The following is a 27,282-nucleotide window of genomic DNA, read 5'->3' as shown; positions in this document are numbered from 1 at the left end:
TTATTTAATTCTAACAGAGAACGTTTTAGTCACTTGTCATTATTATTTCTCTGTCCTCCCCCTTTCTCCGGTTACTCTCGTTTCTTGTGACACCTGAAACATAAAAGTCTGAGCACTGTAATTGAATCATAATGTATTTCTAAGTATAACCCAGTGCCCAGTATAGTATAGTGTAGTGTAGTATAGTATTTTAAGTATAGTACCTTCTATTAGGAGCCCTGGTGGCATGGTGGTTAAGCACTGTCATGGATTGAATTGTGTCCCCCAAAAATATGTGTCAGCTTGTTTAGGCCATGATTTCCAGTACTGTGTGGTTGTCTTCCATTTTGTGATTTTCCTGTAATGCCCTTGCTCATGTCACATCCCTAATCCAATATAAAGAGAGTTTCCCTGGGGTGTGGCCTGCACCACCTTTTATCTTACAGGAGATGAAAGGGAAGCAAGCAAAGAATTGGGAACTTCATACCACCAAGAAAGCCATGCAGGGAGCAGAGCATGTCCTTTGGACCTGGGGTTCCTGTACAGAGAAGCTCCTAGTCCAGGGGAAGATTGATGACAGGGACCTTCCTCCAGAGCTGACAGAGAGAGAAAGCCATCCCCTGGAGCTGACGCTCTGAATTTGAACTTCTAGCCTAGCCGGCTGTGAGAAAATAAATTTCTCTTTGTTAAAGCCATCCACTTGTGATATTTCTGTTATAGCAGCACTAGATGACTGAGACAAGCACACATCTGCTAACCAAAAGGTCGATGGTTTGAACCCTTCCAGTGGCTCCGTGGGAGTAGGATGTGGCAGTCTGCTTCCGTAAAAATTACAGTCTTGGAAACCTTATGGGGTAGTGCTACTCTGTCCTATAGGGTTGTTAAGAGTCGGGATGACTCAGTGGCAATGGATTTGGTTGTTTGTCTTGTTTTGATTATGTTTAAATTAAAAAAAAAAATCAGTGTGAAAATTCTTCTTGATTTCCCAACGCATTGAAAAATAACATTAAGTGTGCAAAGAAGGGGCAGCTGACTCTTTGACAAGGTTCCATCAGACCTCTGCATATAAAGGTCGGACGTCAGCTCCAGGGAATATAGCACAATCATTTGTATCCCTTCATGCAATAATAAATCAGTTAAAAATAAATCCCAATACCCTGGGTCATAATAACAAACACATTATAGTCTTTGTGAATTGTGCTCCTGGAGGTGTGCAGTGAACGGCCTGCATGGTGGCCCTGACAGTAGCATTTGCTAGAAGTGACACCACAAGCAAACAAGCCACCTGAAGGCACTCTTAGAAGGGGGAGTAGCACAATAACTTGATGAAGTAGAAAGAACGAGGTTACTGAATTAAAAGTCCCGTACTACCAAGTCTTCTTAGAAAAGTGGTCTTAGGCAAGCCAGCTGGGCCCTCTGAGCCTTGGCCTCCTCTTCTGCAGCATTCCCTACTTGCAGAATTGTGTTCAACATATGCAGGAAAGTCGTATATATAAATGTGGATTTTTTTTTAATACATAAAGGAGAAACTGATAGAAAGGAAGAAATAGTCCCACTTACCTTGCTTTGGTGATTGGGTAGGGAGGGGAAATAGGGCATTGACAGAGTCCCTGAGTGATGCAAAGGGTTAATGTACTCAGATGCTAAATAAAAGGTCAGAGGTTTGAGTCTACCCAAAGGTGCCTCAGAAGAAAGGGCTGGTGATCTACTTCCCAAAAATCAGCCATTGAAAACCCTATGGAGCACAGTTCTGCTCTGACACACACGGGGCCCACATGAGTCGGTGTCGACTCACTGGCAGCTAGAAGGGCATTGAGAGCATGTGCTTCAGGTTTGTCACAGCACCAGTGAAGGGGGAGAAATTTTTTTTTTCTTCCGACTGCTCCCAGGATCGATGGCTCAGAAACAAGCAGCCTGCCCACTTCCCTACAAAGCATGGCATCCATGACCCCAAGTAGATCTTCCCTCATCTGTCTTTCCTGACATCCCCCAGCAGAGTAAAGGCAAGGACACGCTGAGCTCGCCAGCACCTTTGCCAACACTTCAATTCCTCTGCGCTGTTTGCTCCAGTGAAAACGAGTGTCATCAGACTCAGCCCTCAGAAAGTCTCAACTGCAAGCCCAAGCAGAACTAACTGCACAGAAAGAGCAGAGGGGGACAGAAATCAATATCTACCCAGTGGAAATGAGAAATCAATTGAGGTAAAAGAAAATGTTATCCCTAAGCCTTTGACAGCAGCGGCTTAGGTGTATCTATATTACCATGTTAAGAAGGAAAGTGAGATACAAAAAGTAGAGAGTCCTTTTATATTTAAATTCTTAGTTATAAACAGCTCAGTAGTTCATAGAGTATTTCTTATGCTAGAATTTTACATGCAGAAACTACAGTTCTCAGTATTAGAAAATTTTCTTAGGCTCTTCAAACATTTGGACTTAACTCCCCAGATTGTACATGAACACTCAAATTGTTGCTTCCTGCTTTATTTATTGTATGTGTGTGTGTATATCTTTAGCATTTCAGAATAGGTGTATTTAAATATGCTTTCAAATTTGATTAGGTGAGTGGGAGAGGTGGTTACAGATTTCTATAGAAGCCTAACGCGCACATGTTTATGTTCATAAGTATATTGAGTGTTAATAAACAATTCAGCCAAAAGTTGGAAATTATTTCAGTCATATGCACATCTTCCATGTAGGGTCCCAGGCAATTTGATCAATGGCTTAATTAATAAAAATAGATTTGTACCCCTCCCACTCCCCATCAAGTTTTCTCCTACAAACTGGCAGAGTTGGTTTAAGCCAAAAATGAGCTTTTTGAGCATTGGAGCCAGAATCTGTGCAAAGTTGATTTCTCCTTTGGTGGCAGCAGTGAATAGTCAATGGCCAGTGAACAGAAGGAGGATACCTCCTTACTCATAGCTTTTGTAGCTGCCCTAGATTCCTCCATGGAGACTCCAGGCAGTACAGAGCTAAGAAAATAGCCTGATTAGGGAACCAAGACAGTGATCTCCATCTTACCAGCTAGAGTTTGACTACCAGCCTCTTGGACATGGTCCCACATCTCCACTCCTGCTTTCGTCCATTAACCTTATGAGTTGGACATCGCTACCGAGTTTGACTGACTCTAAATTTATTTTCTCTGGCCCTGGTGGATATAGCCACTCTGAGTGTTTTACCTTAGAACATAACCACATGGAACTCCCCAAAAAAAAACCTTCCTAATGTAATTTGATAGCAAATTTTCTTTTTTCTTTGCTGTTTCACAAATAGTAGGATAAGATTGATGTAGAATCCTGTCTTGGACTTCTAAAAAATAACTTTTCATGATTTATGAGCATGCTGCCTAAAGAAAGAATCAATAGAGAGAAGGAAAAGACCAAGGGAGAACAATCCAATAAGTAACTTTTTTGAAGTTCTGTATTACCACTTTATATATAGTAGGTACTCAGTATATATGTATTTATCATTTGAATTGAAGGAGGCTATTTGTTTCTTCTTTGGCAATCTCTACCCTGAGGAACTTTTTGCCTTAATGTATTAATCAAGTAATTATATTGTTTGGTGCCAGGTGCCCAACTCAAATAAATGATTTCTAAATAGCCTTAGATATTTATATTCATCAGCTATGTTCCCAGCCCTGCCCATGAGACCACATATGCATTACCCATAGTGGTGTTGTTGGATGCCATCAAGTCAATTTGGACTCATTGCAACCCCATGTGACAGACTAGAACTGCCCCATAGAGTTTTCTTGGCTGTAATCTTTACGGAAGCAGATTACCAGGTCCTTCTCCCACTGAGCGGCTAGGTAGGTTTGAACCACCAACCTCTTGGTTGGCAGCTGAGTGCTTAACCACTGTGCTACCCAAACAAAAGAAACCAAACTCACTGCTGTCAAGTTGATTCCTACTTATAGCAACCTTGTAGGACAGACTAGAACTGCCTGCTAGGGTCTCCAGGGAGCAATTGGAGGATTCAAACTGCCAACCTTTTGGTTAGCAGCCGAGTTCTTCTATCAGCTCTCACTTACCATACTGAAATAATGGGGACTGAGAATGCATTGACCCTATATTCAAGCCTACTTCCTAAGGGGCGTAACTGTTTCTGCCTCCTGCCTGGTCATCGAGGCTAGTACTGAGGAGAGCCAAGCTTGAAATAGTGAGTTCACTTAATCACAGTTGCCTTCAGTAAGTCAGTTGTATGAGGTGCATTACATTCTTCAGAGGTAGAGCATAACCCAGGCAGGGATGTGCTGAAACAATACCTGCTTAAAGATTCTGGGCTGAAATGAGTATTGTTGGCAAAATTGATGCCTTCCCAAATTGTTACTCTGCCTGTCGAGGGCTGAGATACCGTCTTTGAATACAAGAAGAAGCATTAGAGGAGGAACAGAACAGAACAGAGCTCTAACATTTCCTTTCTCTGTGTTGGCTCATTCATTTACTCAGCAAATCTGTCTGAGTACCTGGGTGGTGCAAATGGTTAAGACACTCACCTGCTAACCAAAAGGTTGGCAATTCAAATCCACCTAGAGGTACTTTGGAGGAAAGACGTGGCCATCTCCTTCCAAAAAAATCAACCATTGAAAACCCCAAGGAGCACAGTTCCACTCTGACACACATGGGGTCGCCATGAGTCAGAGTCGACTAGATGGCAACAAGTTTGTTTCCCTAGGAAGAAACAACTCTGGCCTTTGCCCTGAAGGGGCTTACCATGTTGTTGCAGAGACTAGGTCTTGAATTTGTTCTGGACATAGATCTACCCAGGACTTTTCTTATTCTCTCACTTGCCTGTATCAGATGAAAAGAACGCTGTTGGTATTGCAGTAATATGCAAAAGAGGTAGTAGAAGTGCCTGTTAGAAGCCACACCAGCAATTCGCACTTCACTGGATACAAAGGCTTGACGTTTTTATTAAAGGTGATAGCAGGAGGAAAGAATGAAGATTAAACAGACAAGCCTCCCATGGATACTGTTACACGGACAAATTTACCTTGGATACTGCTATAGATTGAATTGTGCCCCCCAAAATATGTATTGTAATTCCCAACCTGTATGCCAATGGTTATAATCCCATTTGAATGGGTTGTCTTTGTTAACAAGATAGGATTAGTATAGGGCATGTCTTGAGTCAGTCTCTTTTGAGATATAAAAGAGATTAAAACAAACCAGGAAGCAGAGATGGGGAAAGAGAGACGCCAATCCACATGCAGATCACCTGGGAGCAGAAGCTCAGAAGAGACAAGGACCTTCCTCCAGAGCTGACAGAGAGAAACCCTTGCCCTAGAGATGGCACCCTGAATTCAGACTTCTAGCCTCCTAAACTGGGGGAAATAAATTTCTGTTGGTTAAAGCCATCCATTTCAGGTATTTCTGTTGTAGCAGCACTAGATAACTAAGACGGATACTGTAGGTTTGTGTCAGAGTTTCTTCATGTTCTTTCCTGGTTTCTTCCAGATAAGATGTAGAAGATAACACCAGGTGCTATGTAAGCTTTATTAGCGTGCACCCGTGGGTCAGTCACCCGAATGCTTATTAAAACACAGATTGGTCAGCCCTATCTCATGTTTCTGATTTCAGAAGGTCTGGAGTGGGTTCTGAGACTTTGCGTGCCTAGTAAGTTCCCTCGTGTTGCTAAAGCTGCTGGTCTGTGGACCACACTTCAAAAATCACTGGCTTAAGCAAACACTGAGAGCAACCTCGAAAGTGTTGCTACATGGAGTGTAGGCAGCATCAGAAGGTTTTACATTTTTAAATACCTGTCTTTCTCACTACAAAACAATCCATATGAGAACTCAAGTGTTCGTCAACAGACAAATGAATAAACAAAATGAGATACATATGTACAATGGACTATTATTTAGCCATAAAGAGAAATGAAGTTCTCACACATGCTACAACATGGATAAACCTTGAAAACATTATGCTAAATGAAGTAAACCAGACACATGAAATACATAGAATAAGCAAATCTATAGATACAGAAAGTAAATTAGAGGGTACTTTTTTTTGGGGGGGGCTGGGAAGGGAGAAGGAGATGTTGGTTAATGAACAGAGAGTTTCTGCTTGGGGTGATGAAAAAGTTCTGGAAGTAAATAGTGGTGATGGTTGCACAACATTGTGAAGAGAATTAGTGCCTCCAAATTGTACACTTTAAATGGTTAAAACAGCAAATTTTTTAATATATTTAAAAAATGTACTGCAAAAATTTTTAATAAAGAAAAACAGTAAATTTGTAAAACTACCTAAAGAAGTTAAAACCACCTACTCAAAGATAAACAATAATCTCATAAATATGTATGTATTTTTGTTGTCAGGTACTGTCGAGTTGGTTCTGACTCATAGCAACGCTGTGTACAATGGAACAAAACACTGCCCAGTCCAGCACCGTCCTTGCAATAGTTGCTCTGTTTGAGCCCATTGTTGCAGCCACTGTGTCAATCCATCTCATTAAGGATCTTCCTCTTTTTCACTGACCCTCTGCTTTACCAAGCATGATGTCTTTCTCCAGGAACCGATCCCTCCTGATAACATGTCCAAAGTACATGAAACGAATGTGTGTATACATATATTTCCAAACCAAACACATTGCCATCAGGTCAAATTCTGACTCATAGCGACCCCATAGGACAGAGTAGAACTGCCCCGCAAGGTTTCCAAGGCTGTAAACCTTTACGAAAGCAGATTTTCACATCTTTCTCATTTGGGGCGGCTAGTGAGTTCTAACTGCCAGCCTTTTTGGTTGGCAGGTGAGCACCTAACCACTGTGCCACCAGGGCTCCTATACATACATATAGAGGAATATAGATATACTATATATATGTAACACATTGGACTCATACATACTATTTTGTAACTTACTCATTTAATAATATAAATGTTTCCAAGTCAATATAGGACTACGAAGTAATTTCAGTGGTTAAATAGTATTTCTCTGAATAGATGTGCCATGATTTATTTCAATGTTCCCCTTTGCTGAGAGTTTGTTATACAAATTCTTTCCTATTAAAATCAGTTCAGCGTAAATATTCTTCTCAGTCTTTATATACATCCTTAATTTTTTTCTAAGGACAAATTCCCAGTAGAAAAATTGCCAAGTCAAAAGGTATGTAGAGTTTTTAAAGGCTTTTAATACTTTTTCCCAGAATACACTTCAGAGAAATTTTTGAGGCAACTTACACACCCGTCAGCACTCTGTGGTTATTTTCTCACTTTCACATAAAAGTGAGCATGTGTTTTTCTTTGCCAGTTTAATAGGAAGAATATGATATCTTGTTTATATTTTCAGTTTTTTTTTTTTTTTTTTTTTGGTTACTAGTGAGGTTGAGAGTAGCATCACTTGCAGTTATGTCATGCTCCCTTCTTTTGTAGCTGTGTAAATCTGGGGCTTAGAACCATACTGTCAGCCCTTTACAAGGCAATTATTTTCTTTGAGAGTTTCATGTTTGACATTTCCATAGGGTCTAGCACGTCATTTTTCTTTGCCACAAGTATAACAACTTTTATTTTGTCATTTAAAGATTTTGAGAAAGTAAATTTGCTACAAAAATTCTGTATGTTGAATTTGTCTGATATAATATGCAATCTCATTTCCAACATGTGAATAATTTATTATAATTACACTATAAATAAATTAAAAAAAAGAAAAAACATTGCCAACGAGTCGATTCCGACTCATAACGACCCTACAGGACAGAGTAGAACTGCCCCATAGGGTTTCCAAGGAGCAGCTGGTGGATTCAAACTGTCAAATTTTTGGTTAACAGCTGAGCTCTTAACCACTGCGCTACCAGGGCTCACTATAGCTGATATAATTTTACTCATAAAATAATCCATTGAAAACAAGTACTCACTGTAATTAAAAGAGCAAACTAATGGAACAATGTATCTTATTATCTATGTCTCAGTATTTGTGGAGTTTCCACCTAATCTGTATACTAAAGTGCACTTTCTTGGTGATACACTAAACTGAGCTTTCTTGTTGATACACAGGGACTATTAGGTGAAAAATATGGGAACATCCGAATCCCTGGAGAAGTTGAAGCCTCAGAGTTTGAAATGATTTTGGATGCTGCCATAGAGGCAAAGCTGGAGACCAAGTTACTGGAAGAGTGGTACTGTCGAGATGAGAACTCGGTGCCAGCAGCTTATTACCTCAGACCCAAATCAGAAATGCTGAAAAGCAATAAAAATGCAGTAAGTTACATTTCTCTGGAATATTGCCCTTCAAAGTATTTGTCTATCCATTATTTTAAACGGTTTGTATCATCCAAGGGTGATTTTCTCCAAAGGAAAGTCACAGTACACAACAATGTCACTCTTTCTTAGGCCCTAACTTATTTTTTTTAAACAACTTAACTAAAGCTAAGAAACCTTTCAACTTTTTGATTCACCTTTCTCTTTACCATCTCGACATCCCCTCTGTAGTCATTTTCCTTCTTCCTAAATTATATCTTCTGGGAGTTCCTTTAATGAAGGTATACTAGTGATAAACTTTCTCAACATTTGTTTATCTGGAAAATATTCTTATTTTTCCATTTTCCTACAATGCATCTATTTTTTTATATTCTCTGGTATCTGTATGCTTCTTGTATCTATGGATTCATATAGTCCACATCTTCTGGAAGATTCTCAGCTATTGTTGAATAGTGTCTCTTCTCTGTTATTTCTGTTCTTTCATTTTTGGTCTTTAGTTAGATGTACATTAAACCATCTCAGTCTATCCTCCATGCTTCTTAACTCTCTCTCTCACATTATCTATTCCCTTATCTCTCTGTGCTTCCTTCAAGGAAATTGCTTTAGATCTTATTTTCCAGTTCACCAATTTTCTCTTCAGCTATGTCCAGTCTGTTCATATGTTGAATTTTCAAGGTTAACAGTTATGTTTTTTTATTTCATGAAAGATAGGGGGTTGGTTTCAGGAGTTCTTTTTAAGATCTGCTTAGCTATTTTTATAGTCTCTCATTGTTTGTTTATTTTTGATTCAATATATTTTTCCTTTAACCACTTCATGCAGAGTTAATTTCTGTTCTCATAAGTTATTGTAGAATCTTGGGGTGATGTCATTTCACACAAGTATGATGAAAACGTTATTATTGTCTCCTCTCCAACTTGGTTCCCATATCTACCTACTCAGTGTCTGTCCCCTGAAACTGAATAAGGGTGGAAGAGAGAAGGACTGGACTTATTCGTTTCATAGAATTTCTAGAGAGATTGAAAAGAAGGCATAGGTACTCACTTCTCTTTCAAAGTGAACATCTTTGATAAATTCAGTAGCTCCAAGAGGAGGACAGCCCTAGGTCAGCCACAGTTCTTCATTTAAGGATCTTGTATATTTGTCACTCTGATGTTCAACATAAAGCATTTTCTCCATGCAATATGAAGTTTTGTCAGAACTCTTGACCTTTCTTCTTCCCCTTCACATGTATTATTCAGATTAATTATCTACAAGAATATTGCTTCTCTGGTTAGGAACATTTTGGTAAACTCGAATCATTCCCAGTTAAATATGCTGGGAGTAAATGTAGCATCAAGTAAACATAGACATCAAAGATGGTGATACTTCAAGAAATTCAGTTTACGCAGTGGTTTGGGAGCACTTGCTCATATTTTACTCTGTAATTGTCTTTCATTGTTTATTCTCCATTTGTTTCTGTGATCCTCTAGGGAAATTTAAATTAGTCTCAAAATTCCATGTGATAGACCGCATAAATTATTGTTAAATGAATGTGTGGGTAAGATGATCATCAGGGCTATATATGTGTTACTTTGGGTGGTTTCTTGGTAAGAAATTCTGCCATTTTTATTTCAGAGGCAGTAAGCCACATGTTTTCCACCAAAACCACCTACTTTCTTCTCCTTCAATTCCTTCCTTCCTTTAATAGAAAAAAAAAAAACTTATAAAGAGATCATTCTTCCCTCAGGTGCTTTTCTGGAGCCATGGACTTTCCTGATAATTGATAAGCCTATTCCCTAGGTCTCTTTAAAAGCGGCTTATCCTTTGGTAAGGGGAAGTAGCTAATATTTTTTATTTTAGTCTCATGGTAATCTACCTATATAGAATTTGTCATTTTCTTCAGAGCGTATGTGTGTGAATGATGTTGGAGAGATGAATAAATTTGACCCAGAAATAATAATATCAAAGAACCTTTATGGAAAATCATCATTATACTTGGACCTTATAAGAAAATAATGCCTTCCTTTTCTCTGCTGCCTTCAGTAATAAAACACCACAATAAGCCTCAGAATTTAAGGGAAAAAAAGCCAAACCTATTGCCATAGAGTCAATTACTACTCATAGCGACCCTATAGTACAGAGTAGAACTGCCCCATAGGGTTTCCAAGGGGCAGCTGATAGATTTGAACTGCCAACCTTTTGGTTAGCAGCCATAGCTTTTAACTACTGTGCCACCAGGGCTTCCCTCAGAGTTTAGCAGGATGATACCAACAACCGCTTTGGAAAGATCTTCTCATTATTGTTAAATCTCTGACATTTTTTTCTTTCTGAGTTTTAAACTAATGTGAAAAATCCTGTGTGATTTCTCCTACCTCCTCATTTAATTTCTCTCCCCTTTGGGGAATACAAGGATTATTTTCTTATGCTATTTTTATCATAACTCAGAAGGAAAAAAATATAATTGAAAATTCCACAGGCTTTGAAGCCAAATAAATCCTGTTTGGGTTCACATCCTTGTGTAACTTTGGGAAAATTTACGTATCTCTGACCCTCAGTTTCTTCACGTATAACGTAGAAATAATAATTTCTTCTTTCGGGATTACCGGGAGGGTTAAATGAGATACTCTCAGTAAAGCACTTATCATGGTATTGCCACATAGTTTAAAAAAAAAAAAAAATTGCTGTTGAGTCAACTCCGACTCATGGTGACCCCATGTGTTACAGAGTACAACTGTTCCATAGGATTTTCTTGGCCGTAATCTTTACAGAGGCAGATTGCCAGGCCTTTCTTCCATGAGACTTCTGGTTGGGTTCATTTCTCCAACCTTTAAGATAATAGTCAAGTACACACTGCACATAGTAGGCTTTCAAATAATAGCAGTTCTTTTTCTCTTAAATATTGTTATCTTGGTGATTTTAAGAATAATATCTTACTTTTACATTCTCGTAGATGCAGCCTTCTGCCAATTCTGAAAATGAAAAGAAATGGCAAGAGATATCAGTTGAGATCAAGAAGATATTTAAGGCTGCTGTGAAGCTGCTACATGAAAAGGGAAAAATGAAATACAGCCAAGCTAAGAGGTACCTGTTCTCAGGTAATTTTCACACATCCTCAGTAGACTAAGGAATGGATAAATAATAGATGCAAGTCATTGTCTTTCTTTTAGGGTTCTGCAAATTTAATCTCAATTACTGCCTGGCAAAATTTAATTTTTTAAATGTGTCAGTGCCCTGGAGAGGCACGGATTCTTCTGTTTTAACTCATAGATGACCTTTATTGATAGCTTACTAATAACATTTACTTCAGAACATGTGATTTTAAAAGAAGTCAGAGGAGACTGGATGTAAGGGACCAGGCTCTGCCAGTGTTTCTTGGTTGAGCTGTTCATTCATTCATTCACTCACTCATTCAGCAAACATTTACTGAGTACTTACCATGTGCCAAGTATAGAGTAATGAAAGAGAAGGCAAAGTCCCTGCCCTCTTGGATCTTTCTAGCAGGGGGAAAATAAATGATAAATTAAAAGTTATCAAATAAGTGAACAAGATAATTTCAGAAGTGATAAGTGCTATAGATAAAATGAAATACAGTAATAGGATAATAGTGACTGATGAAGGGTGTAGGATCCAGATTTAGATGACATGGACAATAAGGAGATGACTTTTGAGCTGAAAAAGGAATCCAAGCCTGTGACACTGAATCAAAGGTAGAGAGTTCCAGGCAGATGGCTTGACATGTTTAAGATCCCTGAGAAAGGAATATGCCTACCAAGTTCTAGGAGCAGGAAAAAAGTAACAGTAGCCAGCCCCTGAGGGAGAGATCAGGTCCAAGGGGTGGGCCAAAAATTAAAAACGAAACCCATTGCCGTTGAGTCGATTCCGACTCATAGTGACCCTATAGGGCCAAGTAGAACTGCCCCCATTGAGTTTCCAAGGAGCCACTGGTGGATTTGAACTGCCGACCTTTTGGTTAGCAGCCGTGCTCTTAACCGGGGCTCCAAGGGGTGGACACAGGCCATAATAAAAACCTTACATTTTATTCCAGGTAAAATGGAAACCCCCAGAAGATTTTAAGCAAGGGAGTGGCAGCATCTAATTTAACTTTTTAAAACAAATCTGCTCAGCTACTGAACAGAGCCTGTCTCATCAGCCTTTCTCAGGAGTGGAAAGGAGTCTTTATTGTTAGAAGTTTCACTGGAAACTACAGATCTGAAGGATTATGTGAGTCATAGCTTCCAGGGAACAAACACTACTTCGTGAAAGTAATCATATATGTAGTGTTTATCTGGAAAGTTGATAGGAAAGCATTATTGAGAAAAAAGCAATAGTAATTACATTTTCAGATTGGTTTTTTGAATGGCATTGAAAAGCATTTGTGCAAACCAGAAATGTACTTGATAACCATTCTCCCTGCATATGTGTATTTCAAGCTCAGAAAAAAAATATGTCATTTTGGCAAATTCCTTTTTTGGAAGCTGTCAAAAAATTAGCTCTTCTTTTAGGTCTTCCTGAGCATATAAACATTTTCAGAGATAAACTCTATCTCTAGAATATACAAATTAACATATATCTGTGTTCCTTTGGAATCGACTCAACGGCAATGGGTTTTTATACCATCAACCACGCACTCCACCTAGAGCCTTTTTTTTTCCCTGAGCCAGCCTTAGATGAGCACTGTGTTAGTTACCTCGTGCTACCGTAACAGAAATACCGCAAGTGGCTGGCTTTAAAGAGGAGAAATTTATTTTCTCACAGTTCTGGAGGCAAAAAGTCCACATCAGGGTCTCAGCCATGTCAGTTTTTTGTGTGAGCCTCTCTCTTAGTTTCTGGTGTCCGATGGCAATCCTAGTGATTGTTGGCTTTCCTTGGTGTTCCCTTTGTATCTGTCTACCCGCGCCCCCCCACCCCCCACCCCGCCATGTGTGTCTCTGTGTCTATTCTGATCTTTTTATAACCCAGGAGTGACTAGGTTTAGGACTCACCCTGTATTAGTATGACCTGATTAAAATAAAATAAAAGCCCTTATTTCTAAACAGTGTCACATCCACAGGTACAGGGGTCAGGAAGGGCCTCAGCACATGTTTTGAGAGGACATGATTCAATCTATAACAGGCACTACCAACTTAGTCTATCAGTACCAATTTTTTATGTTCCCTTTATGAGCAACACTCCTGATTGACACACTTTTTCTGTAGGTGTGACAACACTGTCAGTTAGGTCACATTTGAGCTGTTTTCTGGGAGTCAAAGCTGACGTTGCATATCTGATTTTCATCCATTATGTGTAGATACAACAGTGTGGCAACTTCCTTTCTCTCCTTGATACTCTCAGAAGGTAACTCCCTGAAACTTTTGTGTGCCTTCTAGCAATTTATACAGATGGCTGGGAAAGAGATAGGCTGAGGGCTGCTTTTCTGCAGTAGCACCAAATACCAAGATTTTTTATATCTTCCCTTGTCTACATTATGATACATTCTTACCTTCCGTAAAAAGAAGAGTAGAGGTATATTGCAGAAGTTCTTTTAACTGGCCTCCTCTACCAACATGCTTGATTAAAACCCTTTGTAAATCATACTGATGAGCATGGCATGCCTCACTGAGCACTGGTGCCTAGAAACTTGTGTTGTTTTACTTAATTCACAAATTTCAATCCATTATTATTGAAAAAGTATTATCACAAGAGTTCCACTAAAAAGCACTCAATCATTTTTTGAATAAAATACAGTTACTTCATACAGTTGGGGCCAGCACAGTGACATTTTTTCAGTTATGGCCAGACTCCCCTGTGTATTCAGAGCCCCTCCCCTGCTTCTGTCAGATCCTACGCCAATGGTCACCTCCTCAGGAAAGTCTTCCCTGACTTCCCCCAGTGAGTTAGAGCTGCTGACTGTTTGCTCTCATTGCACCATGTTCTTCCCTTTCACAGGACTAAAAATAATCGTAGTACACTGATTTGTGTGACTCTAATGTCTGCCTGTTTGCAGCTATTCCTTGTCATTTTGAGTTGTGCCATGCACATCAGCAAATGAAGGTCCTGAAAGCTTTTTTCTGTCCGTGTCATTAAGGCTGACTCTACTTTGAGGAAGCAGCTCTTTTCCCAGTCGTATTTTGAGTGCCCAACCTGAGGGGCTCATCTTCTGGCACTACATCAGACAGTGTTCCACTGCTACCCATAAGGTTTTCACTGGCTTTTTTTTTTTTTTTCAGAAGTAGATCACCAGGCCCTTCTTCTAATCTGTCTTAATCTAGAAGCTTTGCTGAAACCTGTCCACCATGGGTGACCCTGCTGGTAGTTGGAATACCAGTGGCATAGCTTCTAGCATCACAGTAGCATGCAAGCCACCACATAGGGACCAGTCCCTGGAGAAGGACATCATGCTTAGTAAAGTAGAAGATCTGTGAAAAACAGGAAGACCCTCAATGAGATGGATTAACACAGTGGCTGCAACAATGGGCTCAAACATAATAACAATTGTGGGGATGGCACAGGACCAGGCAGTGTTTCAATCTGTTGTAAATGGGGTGGTTATGAGTTGGAACTGACTCAGTGACACCTATCAGCAATGTCTACCTTCCTACACTAAACTGCAAGCTCCATAATGGCTTTTTCTCTCAGTATTTTCTGTTTTCTCTCACCATTTTATCCTGAGCAGCTAGCAGCCTGCCTGGCACATAGTAGGTGTTCAATAAAGACCAAAGGAAGGGAAGGAAGGAAGAAAGGAATGACAGCTGGTTTTAAAAGATTGCTTGCCTTAGAATTCTTTTCCAATGATTTAGCTTTTTTATTTTTTATTTCTCTTTCCTAAAATCATGTACAATTATTTTTTAACTATCAATTCAGTTTCACTGTTCCTATGCAGTCTCAAATAATTTATAATGTATTTCCACATGTGTGTAAGTACATGTATTATGCTATAATATGGTTTATTTTATAAGAAATAAAGTTACATGAGAAGTCATTTTTCCTATACCTGTTCTGCTGGATATAATAGAATTGAGCAGTGACATTGCTGATTTACATTGATTAATAGTCAGAACATGCTTACATTTTGTTTTGAAATGTGCTTTTGTATTCATTTTTAAACATATGTATGTGGGATACAATATATCTCAGAGAAAATGGTGAAGCCACATTGTAAAGGACAGAATGAAAAGGAAGATGTAACTTAGATATGTCAGTCAACCTCCCCACTTTCTTTCCTGTCCCAAACTGGTCCCTGCCCTTCACTCTTAAGACCACTGAAGTCTGAGAGTTGAAGTTAGCATCAGCTTAAAAAAATCAACCATAAACTTGGCATGCTTTCTTTATTATGCTTATTTTCAATATCTCCCTTCAGTTGAGGAGGAAATTAAATAATTTCATTTAAAATTCATTCGTTTAGGTACCAGGCTGCTTAGAAAAAGACAAATAGAGGATTAATAAATTATTCTATAGACCACTCTACTACAAATTAATCTACCACTGAGGACTATGAATTGAGTGCTGGCTCATTGCTCCTTTGCTCTAGGCTAGAAATGCCTTAGAAATGCCTTATCTTATTCTCTTTCAGCCATAGAGGATGAGTTTGACTTCGCCCTAGGAAAACAAACTCCAGCATTCCTGAAGAAATGTGTTTGCTACATTAGGAAAATTGCTAACATTGAGCGTTTTGTGAAGATCCCAGAGATGGGAAAGTACACGGATATAACGGGAACAGAACCAAGGATTATTCGAGACCCTGAAGCCCAAGAGAAGCTGATAAAACTCAGGGATGAATTTATCCCTACGATTGTGGCATCATCCAATCTGAGAGTGTACACCTCTGTTACTCATTGTGACATGAAGCTAGGCTATTCCCAAGAAATAGAAAATCATTACATAGAAGGACTTGGTAAACAGTTTTATGAGGATATGATTGATATAATTCAGGCCACGGTACAACAAAATTTTGACACTGAAACTGATTCCCTCTATGACGAAATTCTTCAGCATTCTTCATTGTGTAAAACATATGCTTCGTTCTATGAGTACAAGTGCGAATCTCTAAACATAGTGCATAAATACATTCTTCCAAGCAAAACCGGGCCCATAAACCCTCTTATTGTATATGGTGGACCATGCACTGGGAAGACTCTTCTGCTAGCTGAAATAGCAAAGAAGGTAAAATCCTATTCTTTTCCATATATGTTGGTTAAAAAAAAAAAAAAATCTGGAAAGATAAATTAATCAAATTCATTTCTATTTCTATGCTTAACTACAATCTGAATTTTAATTAGTCTTTTTTGAATGGAATCTTCAGTGTTTCTCTTTTGCTCGTACAGCAGGTATACTGAAAGAACAAGACTCGTGGCGTACTGTTACAAGCCACTTCGGTTTTTCCTCTTACTGTTGGTCCAAACTTATATTGTGGGGCTAGTTCCTCCCTCCCATTTGGATGAAAACTACAGCAGATCCTATGACCCTTCTCGTCCCTCTCAAAGAAAAGCCCTCCAGTCTCTTCTGGTCACTAAAACAGTCTCAGTTTAGTAATTAATCTGTCCAGTCTAAGGTAGTAATTAAAACTTCAATCTGTATTTCTCTACCCCAGCTGAGGCCTACTGTTAGCAAGGCACCTATAGTGGGAAATGTAGGGCTACCGTTTCCTTTCTTTCTCCACATAGCACTTCCTTCCCTCCTTCCCTTACCTCAACCACATTTATGACCCCTTCCAGGGTTGCTGTTTATGGGGTGCTGGAAAGGTAAGGTGGCAACAAAGTTCTTGTACGACCAGTGCAGTTGTGAACTGGGCTGTGTACTCTCTGGTCTTGGCAGGTGTTTGAAGCTGCCTCCCTTTTCTTTTGTGGCTATTTCCTGGTTTCCTAGAGGCCCTTCCCCTCCCAGACCTCTGGCCCTGCCCTTGCTGAGCATCTCACCTACAATTTCCTAGGCACAGGGGATTGCATCCTTTTTACTAGATATGGTCACTTCCTCAGCTCCTTGACATCCAGCAGTATGCTTCCAGTCTTTGTGCTTAGATCCTCTCCACTGCAAACTCCTTGGACAGAAGTTTGGACATTAGTCTTTCTCCTCTTCCCCCAGGTCTCGGTTTTGAGAAACATTGCAGGCCTTTTGTACCAGGCTTTTTGTTCGGGGCATGTTAAGCTGTTTTTTAAGATACTTTTTTTTTTTTTTTCAGCTGTATCTACCCTGTTTCAGGTTATTCTGTTGGTGGGTATGTGTATATGACATGTGTACGGTTCTTTTTAACCTTTTCTGTTTTTTTAGAGGAAACTTTGAAGAGAAACTTCTTGATATACCTATGTGCTTTTTCTTTAGCTACTTGTCACTAGAATCAAAGGGGAACACGATCTCTTTTTGCATTGGTTGTACTTGTACATCACAAATAAAAGACAACTTTGTTAAAAAATAAAGCAAACAAAAACTCTGTCAGCTCACTCTTGCCTGTGGCCCACATCTGGTACATTGGAAATAGGTATTTTTTTGCCTGGAGAAACCCAAGATATAAAGGCCAGTTCCAATACAGTAGCTTTCAGGTTGCAGAAACAGAGAAGGGAAGGGTATAATGATCGGAGAGGGAGAGAGAGAGAGAGCGAGGACTGCACCCCCTGGGGGACAGATTGACTAGTACATGATATCTCTCCTGAGTGATGGTGCCCACTGGTGGACAGATTGACCACAGCATGTTCTTTGGTGTGTTTGGGACATGCTGGAAGTTGAAAACCGAAATCTGGAACTTTCTAATCCTAATTAAACCAAGGAGGGAGAAGGAGCTCTCACAGAGAGGGAGGGAAATGATAAGCAAAGGCGAAAGGCTCTGCCCACCTAAGAGTTTTTTGCAGAAAGTAGTGGAGGCAAAAACACCAAATACTGAGGAGAACTGAGGTTAACAGCCTCAAAAATTCCAGTGCCCCAACAAAAATAACAAGACACACAAAGAACAGAGAAACAATGACCCATCTAAAGGAACATGACAAAGGGAGTAAAAGCGCATCTAGGGACAACCCAATAAGGAAAAAAATGGAAGAATATAATACAACAATGTTAAACATAATTAAAGAGTTAAAGGAAAACATAGACAAAGATCCCAGGACAATAGCATTCCACCAGTCCTCCATCAGAGCAACTACCCAGCCTCAGTCTCTCCACCTTTATGCTTCTCAGATATCATCAGACAGCTATGTCCAGAGGTGGATTAACCAGTAAGCACGTTACGCACTGGCTTACAGTAAGCAAGTATGCACAGACTTAATAGTGTTTACTTACTAATCTGTAGCACACAATTTCATGTGGGCTTCACTACAGATTAGTAAATCAGCACATTTAAGTTCATGCATACCTCACTTATTGGGTAGTCCTTCCCTGGCTAAGTTCCCCAAGCTCTAGGGGACAACCTGGAAGTAAGTGGTCCTTTGAAGCCCCTTTCCCCAGGCTAGAAGTGAGCAGTGGCATCCCCTAGCCCTCCCCCTTGAGGTGAGGTGGTGATAGATATGGTCCACAGCACCTTAGCCTGCAACTATTTTCTCAGCCTCTCCATCCCTTTTTTTTAGGCTACAAGTGGGTAATCCATTAAAGGCAGCAAAACTTGCTTACAGGGCCTCCCTTGCAAATCCTGCGTGATGGTCTGGAACCTCATTTTGAAATGTAGTATCTATTGTCTTGGCACCTCAACCTAAACTGGACTACAGTAGCTCCAGTTTTAACTTCCTGTTACATTTAGTAAGGATCCTTGGTGGCACAGTGGTTAAAGCACTCAGCTGCTAACCAAAAGTTTGGCAGTTCGAACCCAATGGCCATGCCACAGGAGAAAGATGTGGCAATCTGCTTCTGTAAGGATTTACAGCCTTAGAAACCCTATGGGGCAGTTCTACTCTGTCCTTATAGGGTAGCTCTGAGTTGGAGTCAACTCAACGGCAATAAGTTTGGTTGGTTATAGTTGATTACACTTAGTATCAAAGTATGATAGTTTTATTATTCTGGTGTAACTTCAGAATCTTTATATTGTTCTCCCTGTAGTTACTCTCTTAAAAACAGCGTTCTTTACCCTTGTTAACACTCTCATAATTTGGTACGTGCTACACAATCTAAAGTTGGTCATCTCGAGGACAAAATGGATACGCATCCTGTGTGGGGATTAGGTTCCAAAGTAAGTTCAGAGGCAAAAATCAGGGTGTCAAACTTACCCTGGAAAAGTCCTTAAGAAAGCCAGTTTACCGTTTCTTAATATGTCAAGCCCAGCTGGATTTTCTTCTTGTGTTAGACCATAGAGCTCTTCCTTTAGCTGACCACCAGGTGAAGTAGCTGGCTTGTATTTGGGAGCCGTGTTACATCAAAGCAAATGTGTGTGTCTGTCTGCCTTCAAGCACTAACGAGCATGTGTAGCTTCAAACACTAGAATTATTCCAAGTAAACAAGATAATAATACTGTGAGGTTGGCAGTTCAAATCCACCAGCTGCTCCTCGGAAACCCTATGGGGAAGTACTACTCTGTCATATAAGGTCACTGTGAGTTGGAATCAACTCAACAGCAATGGTAATACTGTGAGAGGCCTATGGCAACCGAGATCAAATGAGAAAACAGATTTCTGTTTGTATTTCACAATCACTCTAGGGCTTTTTGCCTTGTAGGGGTGGGAAGGATAGAGGTGGCTGGAAGGAAAAAATATTGTCAAATTTGCTAAATTGAATGTGCATGTGTTGCAACTGCAGGTGCTCTGGCACAGGAGGTGAACACCTGTGTGGGAATGTGCTGGTATGCTGCCCACAGATAGGCAGTCCCCGCTGGGGCAGAGACAGCGCGTGCTGACAGAGTCCAGAGCTGATCAGTTTGAGAAATGGCTTTCTGAGCTCCCGCCGTTCTGGATATTTTTGTCCAGCCACCTGAGTGTCTATTCACAGTCCAGGATTCTGGTCCCCCAGGAAGCCTCGCCTATTTCCGGATCCTCTCCCTGCACTCTGCTCTCCTCCCTCCTGGGGAACATCTGGGCTCTCCTCCCCCAACCAACCCCTGCTCTTCTTTGCCTTGTGTCCTGTGTGAGGCTGCAGACAGACATCTAATATTAATCTCTCATTATCTCCTGCGTTACCCAGCATTTCCACAGACATGGGCTCATGACTGTAGGGCCACCCTGCAGACATCACACATTCAGCAACATGCGATTGTGTGGAGGGGGCTGATGCATGCAGTTACCATATCAATGTATGAACAATCCAATTGATAGGAAACAAAAGACAGTTGAATATTATCTTCTTTGAAATCAACATCAAAGTTTGGAGCTAAACCAAAAAAAAAAATTTTTTTTTTCATTTTCCTTAATATCTCATTATAAAGCTGACATCCATAAATCTTTCTTAAACTTATTCATACTTTATTCTGATCAATCTCTTGAGGAACTATGTTTCATAAACTTTTTAATGTGTAAAGTAATACATCCTTTTCTAAGGAGTATCCTTTAGTTGGTGAATTACAAGGATTACTGAAAAACTTCATCCCCTAAAAGGACTCTTCGGAGTGTTTTATACTTGATCATTTCCTCTCTCATCCTTGCCTTTACAGACAGAAAAATACTAAACAGCCACCTCATAAATTTTATCTCTTTAACTCCACTAGTTTAAGAAAAAAAGGAAGAGCACTAGAATCGAAAGCAGGTTTGACTTCTACTCCAACTCCATCTCTTGGTAACCCTTTAACTCCAAGCAAGTCATTTATCTAGCCTGGGCTTTGGTTTCCTCTTCTGTTAGGTGGCACTCTAATCCCATCTGTCCTTCAGAGAGGATGCCTGAGGACAAATAAATGAGTAATTTCTTTTATAAGAATCAGCACAAAGCTGGTTCCTATGAGGCAGAGGTTAAAGATGTCCCAAATGTCTAACTTTTCCAAGCTGCTGTACTGCTCCGTCATCTCTAACATCAACTATTACCTCTTCCTTCAGCACCCTCCTTCCCATCTTTGGGTTTCCTAATTAACTGCAACTTCTCACAGAACTCACGAACTGTATAAAGGAAATGCCTCACACAGTTGTAGAGGCTGGCAGCTCCCAAATTTGTGGTTCAGGTGTAGGCTTCTCCCTGGCTCTCAGTCTCTGCTCACAGGCACTTAGCTTTCTCACTCTGTGGACTGGGAAGCCCACCACACCATCTCTTCAGGTCTCTCCTGCCAAGGTCTTCTACCAGTCTCTTCTTCATTGGTGGTGGTGGGGTCTTTTCTTTCCTGCCTCTGGGGTGGATAATTTCAAGCCCAACAGGATAGCAAAACTGACCAATCCCTTTGGTGGGCCACAGTTACCCTATCACACAGTCCCACCCAACCACCTGGGTGGGAGTTACAAGACCATGCTTAGAAAGGCCACACACAAAAGTAATCAATTGCACCCCACAACAGATGACTGCATGTTTATATAGCAAACTGTCTCTTTTAACCACCATTATGTAGACTTTTATTACAATGCTAAATACAATTTTATTACAATGCTAAATAATAATGAAAATGATTGACTGTATAGCACCACAGTATAGTAAACTATCTTCTGAATCATAAGAGGTTATATTCAGTATAATTTTAGTACTATTTTTTATTGCATTCTAATTAATTGGAAAATTGGTTAACTATATGTGATATAATCTCACCATTTGATTCAATTTATACGTAAATCATTACTTAACCTATTCACTCATTAAACAAATACTAAGTGCCTACTATATGCCAACAACTGTACCAGGAAGTGAGGATTCAATGATAAATATCTGACTATACTGGGTGCTCAAACTTGCTGTTTATGAAGCACTTTGTAATTTTTAGAATATAAGCTAAACATTGCCTTATGATTGAATAATAGTCTTACCATCATTTTATTACCTTTATTAGGGGCGAGCCTGAAGATCTTACCTGTGGATTTTAGTGCATGAGCTTTGTGACAGCTCTTTTACATTCTCCGGAGGTTTTCCCAGTCTGTAGTTCCAGGCTACTTTATGCATGATACGGGTTACCAAAAGTCTGAGTTCTGGAGAGAGGAAGTGTTGCTGGATATGACTACGTAAATATATATTACCATTCTAAATGCCACTTTTATGTTTTAGGCTTATGGCTGGCTACATGAAGACACGGGACCAGAATCTGACCCAGTCATAGTTATGAGATTTCTAGGAACCACAGACATGAGTACTGATCTTAGGACTCTCCTTCTAAGTATTTGTGAACAGTTGGCAATTAACTACCGGTGTCTGGTTCAAAGCTACCCCAAAAAGATCCATGACCTCCGTGACTTATTTATAAACCTTTTGAATGAGTCTTCACTGCAGAGACCTCTGGTAATAATATTCGATGCCCTTGAGCAGCTCTCAGAGAGTGACGATGCCAGGAAGCTTTGGTGGCTCCCTGCTCACCTGCCCCGCTTTGTACGGATCGTCCTCTCCACACTGCCCAACAAACATGGGATCCTGCAGAAACTAAGGTGCCTTATCCATGAAGAAGACAACTACATCGAGCTGATTCCACGGGACAAGAAGATGTGCAGCCAGGTCCTCAAACACCAGCTGCTTCGGGTCAAAAGGAAGGTCACATCAGGCCAGCAGATTTACGTGAACAATGCCTTCTCCAAGTGCACGCTGCCGATGTTTGTGAACCTGACCTTCAGGGAGGTGAGACATTGGAGATCTCACAGAGATGTTGATGAATCTTCCCTCTGTGTTACCGTTCATGAAAGTATAGAGCAGTTATTCTGGTCCTTGGAGAAGAGGTGTGGTCAGAAGCTGGTCTCCAGGGCTCTGGGCTACATCACTATGGCCAAAGTGGGCTTGAGTGAAATGGAACTGGAGGATGTTTTAGCCCTAGACAACACGGTTATGAATGAGCTCAATGAGAACACCAGGCCCAGCAATCCCCTGAGAGTACCTTATTTGTACATTGCAAGGCTCAAGGAAGGCCTTAGTGGATACTTAATAGAGAGACACGTGAAGAACGTCACACTCCTGGTCTGGGCCAACAGACACCTGCAGCTAATTGCACAGAAGCTGTATCTGCAGGATAACAGTAACCTGCGTGAAATGCACACCATCATGGCAGATTATTTTCTGGGAGTCTGGTCAGGGGGCAGGAGGAAAGCTTTCTGCCTCGAAGACCCCTACTTGAATGGCTGCCTGGACTTGGAGAGCAGAAGCCTGCTTGAGGAAGAAAAGCACTTCATGGAACAGGCTTCCTTTGACAGGCAGGCCCCAGACCAGCCCTGGGTTTTCCAGTGTAATCCACTGGAGCCTGATATCTTTTTTGTCAATCACCGGAAAATGTCTGAGCTTTTATACCACCTGACGAGGTGTGGGAAGACCGACGACCTGCTTTACGGCATCATCATGAACTTCAGCTGGCTTTATACCATGATCAAAATTGGCCAGTTTGACAAAGTGCTTTTAGACATCGAGCTGGCTTACAGCCACTCACAAGAGAAGGAGCTGAAGTTCCTGGCCAGCACCCTCCGCAGCATCAAAAACAAGGTCATTGCTTTTCCTGGCTCCCTCTCAGCAGAGCTTCAGCAAAGGCTACTGCCTGTTGTAAGTTCCCTGCCCAAACTTCGACACCTTCTTTTAGAATGTGACAAAGACGGGCCCAAATATTGCTCCATTGTGCCATTACATTCATCCATGGATGTGACGTACAGTCCAGAGCGTCTGCCGTTGTCATCTAGTCACCTGCATGTCACAGAGATTTTGCCTACCTGTAACCCCAGTACTGTCCTCACAGCTTTAGAAAATGGTTCCATCAGCACTTGGGATGTAGAAACTCGCCAGCTCCTCAGGCAAATCACCACAGCCCAGTCTGTCATCCTGGGCATGAAACTCACCAGTGACGAGAAGTACCTTGTAGTGGCTACAACAAATAACACCTTGTTGATTTATGACAACTTAAATTCTTGTCTCCTGTCTGAAGTGGAAATCAAAGGAACCAAGCATGGAAGCGCCTCTACCTACATCAATGGATTTACACTGTCGGTCAACCATGCCCTTGCATGGCTAGAAGCCAGCAAAGATGTCACTGTCATTGATCTGCTCTACGGATGGCCCCTTCACCAGTTCCACTGCTGGTACGAAGTGACCTGTGTCCAGTGCTCTCTGGACGGTATGTACGCTTTCTGTGGACAGTACCTAAACACTACCACCATATTTCACTTAGGGAGTGGAGAAAAGCTATGTACTGTGACATCTGAATTCTCAGGTGGCTTTGTAAAGTTTCTTCTGATCTTGGACACAGCTCAAGAAATGGTGATGGTAGACAGTGAGGGGAGTCTTTCTGTTTGGAATACTGAGGATATTTCCAACCCCCAACTGACTGATGACTTCGACTGCCGAAGAGAAGACAGTGAGGTGGTCAGCATTGAACTTTCAGAGGACCAAAATGCAGTTCTGATTTGTAAAGCCCTTAGCATTGAACTCTTAGACACTGGCATGTGGAAGGTGGCTGAAAAGTTCAGAGCCAAGCACAATGAGCACTTTATATCTGCCGTGCTGTCCAAAAATGGAGACTGCATCATCGCGACCATGGAACATACCTCAGCCGTGTTTTTTTGGAGGCGAGACACAGGACAGTGTATGGCAAGCTTACAGGAAATCTCAGGTACCATAGTTAAGTTGGTTAAATCTAGTCACCACAACATGCTGCTGTCTTTATCTACCAGTGGTGTTCTTTCTATCTGGGATATAGATATAATCACAGCTATGTCCAACATAGATAAGACTGGAAAACCCATCCAAAGTCTGGTGTTACCTGCTAGAGGGGAAATAATTTACTCTCTGGATGGCTCTGACCGCGTTCATAAGTGGAACTTCAGCAATGGGTTCATTGAAGCAGTATTTAAGCACGAAGGAATAGTTGAACACTGTGTATTGACATCTTCTGGAGATATCATGGTGACATCAGATGACAAAAACAGCCAGTACGTCTGGCACACCAGCAGTGGTGAAAACCTCTTCCGAATTAATGGACAGAGAATATCTCAGCTGCTAATTACACACAATGACCAGTTTGTGGTCTCACTCTGTGAGGAAAATGCCTCAAGGGTTTGGAGACTGGCCACGGGACACAGGGTCTGCAACATTCTGACCACTTTGCAGAATGCCTTTATAACCTCTGCAAATACCTTCGTGGTGGGGATGACCAAAAGCAAAGTGCTGGCGGTCAGTCTTTGGACAGGAAGTATCACTAAGAAATTTTGCTGTGAAGATGGGACCACCATTGTGAATTTTAAATTGATCCCCGACTGTCCTGATGTCATAGTGTTTATTACATCAGCTGAGACTGTGAACCTCTGGAGTCTGACAGACGAAGTCATCTGTCGACGTGTGCAACTTCCCAACAACTTCTTGAAAAATCTAGAGGACTTTGAAATTTCTCCCAATGGAAAGCTAGGCATTATATCTAGGGGAGATGAAAACATCAACGTGCTTGATTTACACAGTGGGAAATTACGAGTGGTTCACGCCTCCGGGATCATCTGGCGGCAGAGGCTGTCTCGAGATGGCCGCTACCTGGTGTACATTTGTTTCCGAAATGGGGAGGAGGAGGATGAAAATGGTGCAGTATCCAGTTTAATTGTAATGAGGTTGGCCGATGGCAAAAGTATCGGTGCTTGTTCACTTTACAAAACACCAACTTTTCTCGCACTCTCACAAAGGCACCTGAACATCATTGTGGGCTTTGACGATGGGAGTATTGGGATATACACAGTGGTGGATCGCGTAGATGCTGCTCTGAAAATTAAAATCGCCACTTCTAATAGCAGACAGATTTTCAACAATGCAGCACAGATATCCAGGCCGAAGTGTAACAGTTATTGTTTTAAAGTGTCTGTGGATTGCTTATGGAGAGAGTCTACTGAGGTCTTTGCAAGAGACAGTCCTATCACAGTGAGTGACTGCACAGATTCCAATGAAGCAACACCTTCCAAGAAACACAATTCTTGTTATGATCGCGTGAGCTCTGCCCTAGAATCCAGGGGCCACAGCTTTGCCCCTGATAACTGATGAAATGTTTGTCCTGGTCAACAGTACACGTACGAAAGAAAAAAAAAATGTCTTCTGTATCCCAAATGACCAACTACTCATTTCTTATAAAACGGGAAAGATTATGGAGTTCCGGTGTTTTATTAACACTCATGAACCGTACAGAAATGTGAAATTGGTTTTGGTTTCAGTCCTTTTTGTCAGTTTATCCAGAAGTGAACTTTTGACAGAGAATTTCTAGAAAATGTATTTAAATGGCTACTTTACCTGAAAGTTATAGGGTAGCTTTAAAATTAGCTGTGTGATAAGAAATTACATAATTCATTGCATTGGTTCAGATGAAAAAGGCCAGAGTTACATACAGATGATTTGGATTGGAATTGGGTCTACAAAAATAGGTTGACACCATGAAGACAGAGATGTTTGACTTCAATTATGTGGACATAAGTAAACACAGCCTTAATCTCTCCTTACATTTTACAGTCCTGACAACTGTGTAAACCCACTCTGCAGATGGAAGGTATAAAGGTGCAATATAATGTAACAAAAATGCCCAGATGTATTCTCCATTTCCCAAGTGAAACCATGTGAAATGGGAGGCTGTGAACTGGACTGGGACAAGAACTAACTACAATTATCTAGGGCTACTGAACATGGAGAGTCGGTCTTCATTAAAAGTTGCAACTGCATGCAAGGGTTTCTACATAATGGAATATGTGGTTTTTAAACTTTCTTTCCTGGGTTGCAAAAGAACGTGTTTAATAAGAAACCACAATCTTTTCCTGTCTCTTTTGGAATGCATATTTGTGCTGGGTATAAAAAGAATTACCAAAAGGGCATTACAAATTTGTTCAAAACTCCTGTTCATGTCTATCACTGTACTACCAAAAGTCTGTACAATTCAGTCAGTTGTATGGAAGCATAAATTATTTCCTAAATCCCTACAGTACATCTTAATAGAAAAAAGCTTTCTCAACATGCCATGTATGAAATACTGATGACATTTGCCTTACTTTCATTCCTCCTCCTTCCTGTGTAAAACGCTGATAGATGACCAAATACTCTGGGACAAACGGAATATGCCTGTCTTTGTGCTAAAATATTCCATAAATCTTAAGGGTGTCCAAAGGTTCTTTATCGTCCCTGTTTGTAATCACTTTCTTAC

The 27,282-nt window shown here is 40.7% G+C and overlaps 1 protein-coding gene across 1 annotated transcript in view; it reads left to right on the top strand.

Annotated features, from left to right (window-relative positions):
• NWD2 (NACHT and WD repeat domain containing 2) overlaps positions 1–26,199 on the top strand; it is a 265,622-nt gene extending 239,423 nt beyond the window's left edge. The window contains exons 4-7 of the mRNA XM_049886375.1: positions 7,970–8,173; positions 11,104–11,248; positions 15,703–16,292; positions 22,206–26,199. Coding sequence (XP_049742332.1) covers positions 7,970–8,173; positions 11,104–11,248; positions 15,703–16,292; positions 22,206–26,138 — 4,872 coding nt within the window. The 3' untranslated portion in view covers positions 26,139–26,199. The remainder of the gene's footprint in view (positions 1–7,969; positions 8,174–11,103; positions 11,249–15,702; positions 16,293–22,205) is intronic.
• Positions 26,200–27,282: the final 1,083 nt, after the last annotated feature.

Source organism: Elephas maximus, chromosome 5, assembly GCF_024166365.1.
Source record: "Elephas maximus indicus isolate mEleMax1 chromosome 5, mEleMax1 primary haplotype, whole genome shotgun sequence".
In the NCBI taxonomy this organism is placed as follows: Eukaryota; Metazoa; Chordata; class Mammalia; order Proboscidea; family Elephantidae; genus Elephas; species Elephas maximus.
Note: the sequence above shows the minus strand (reverse complement) of the source record. Positions and strands in the feature narration are given on the sequence as shown.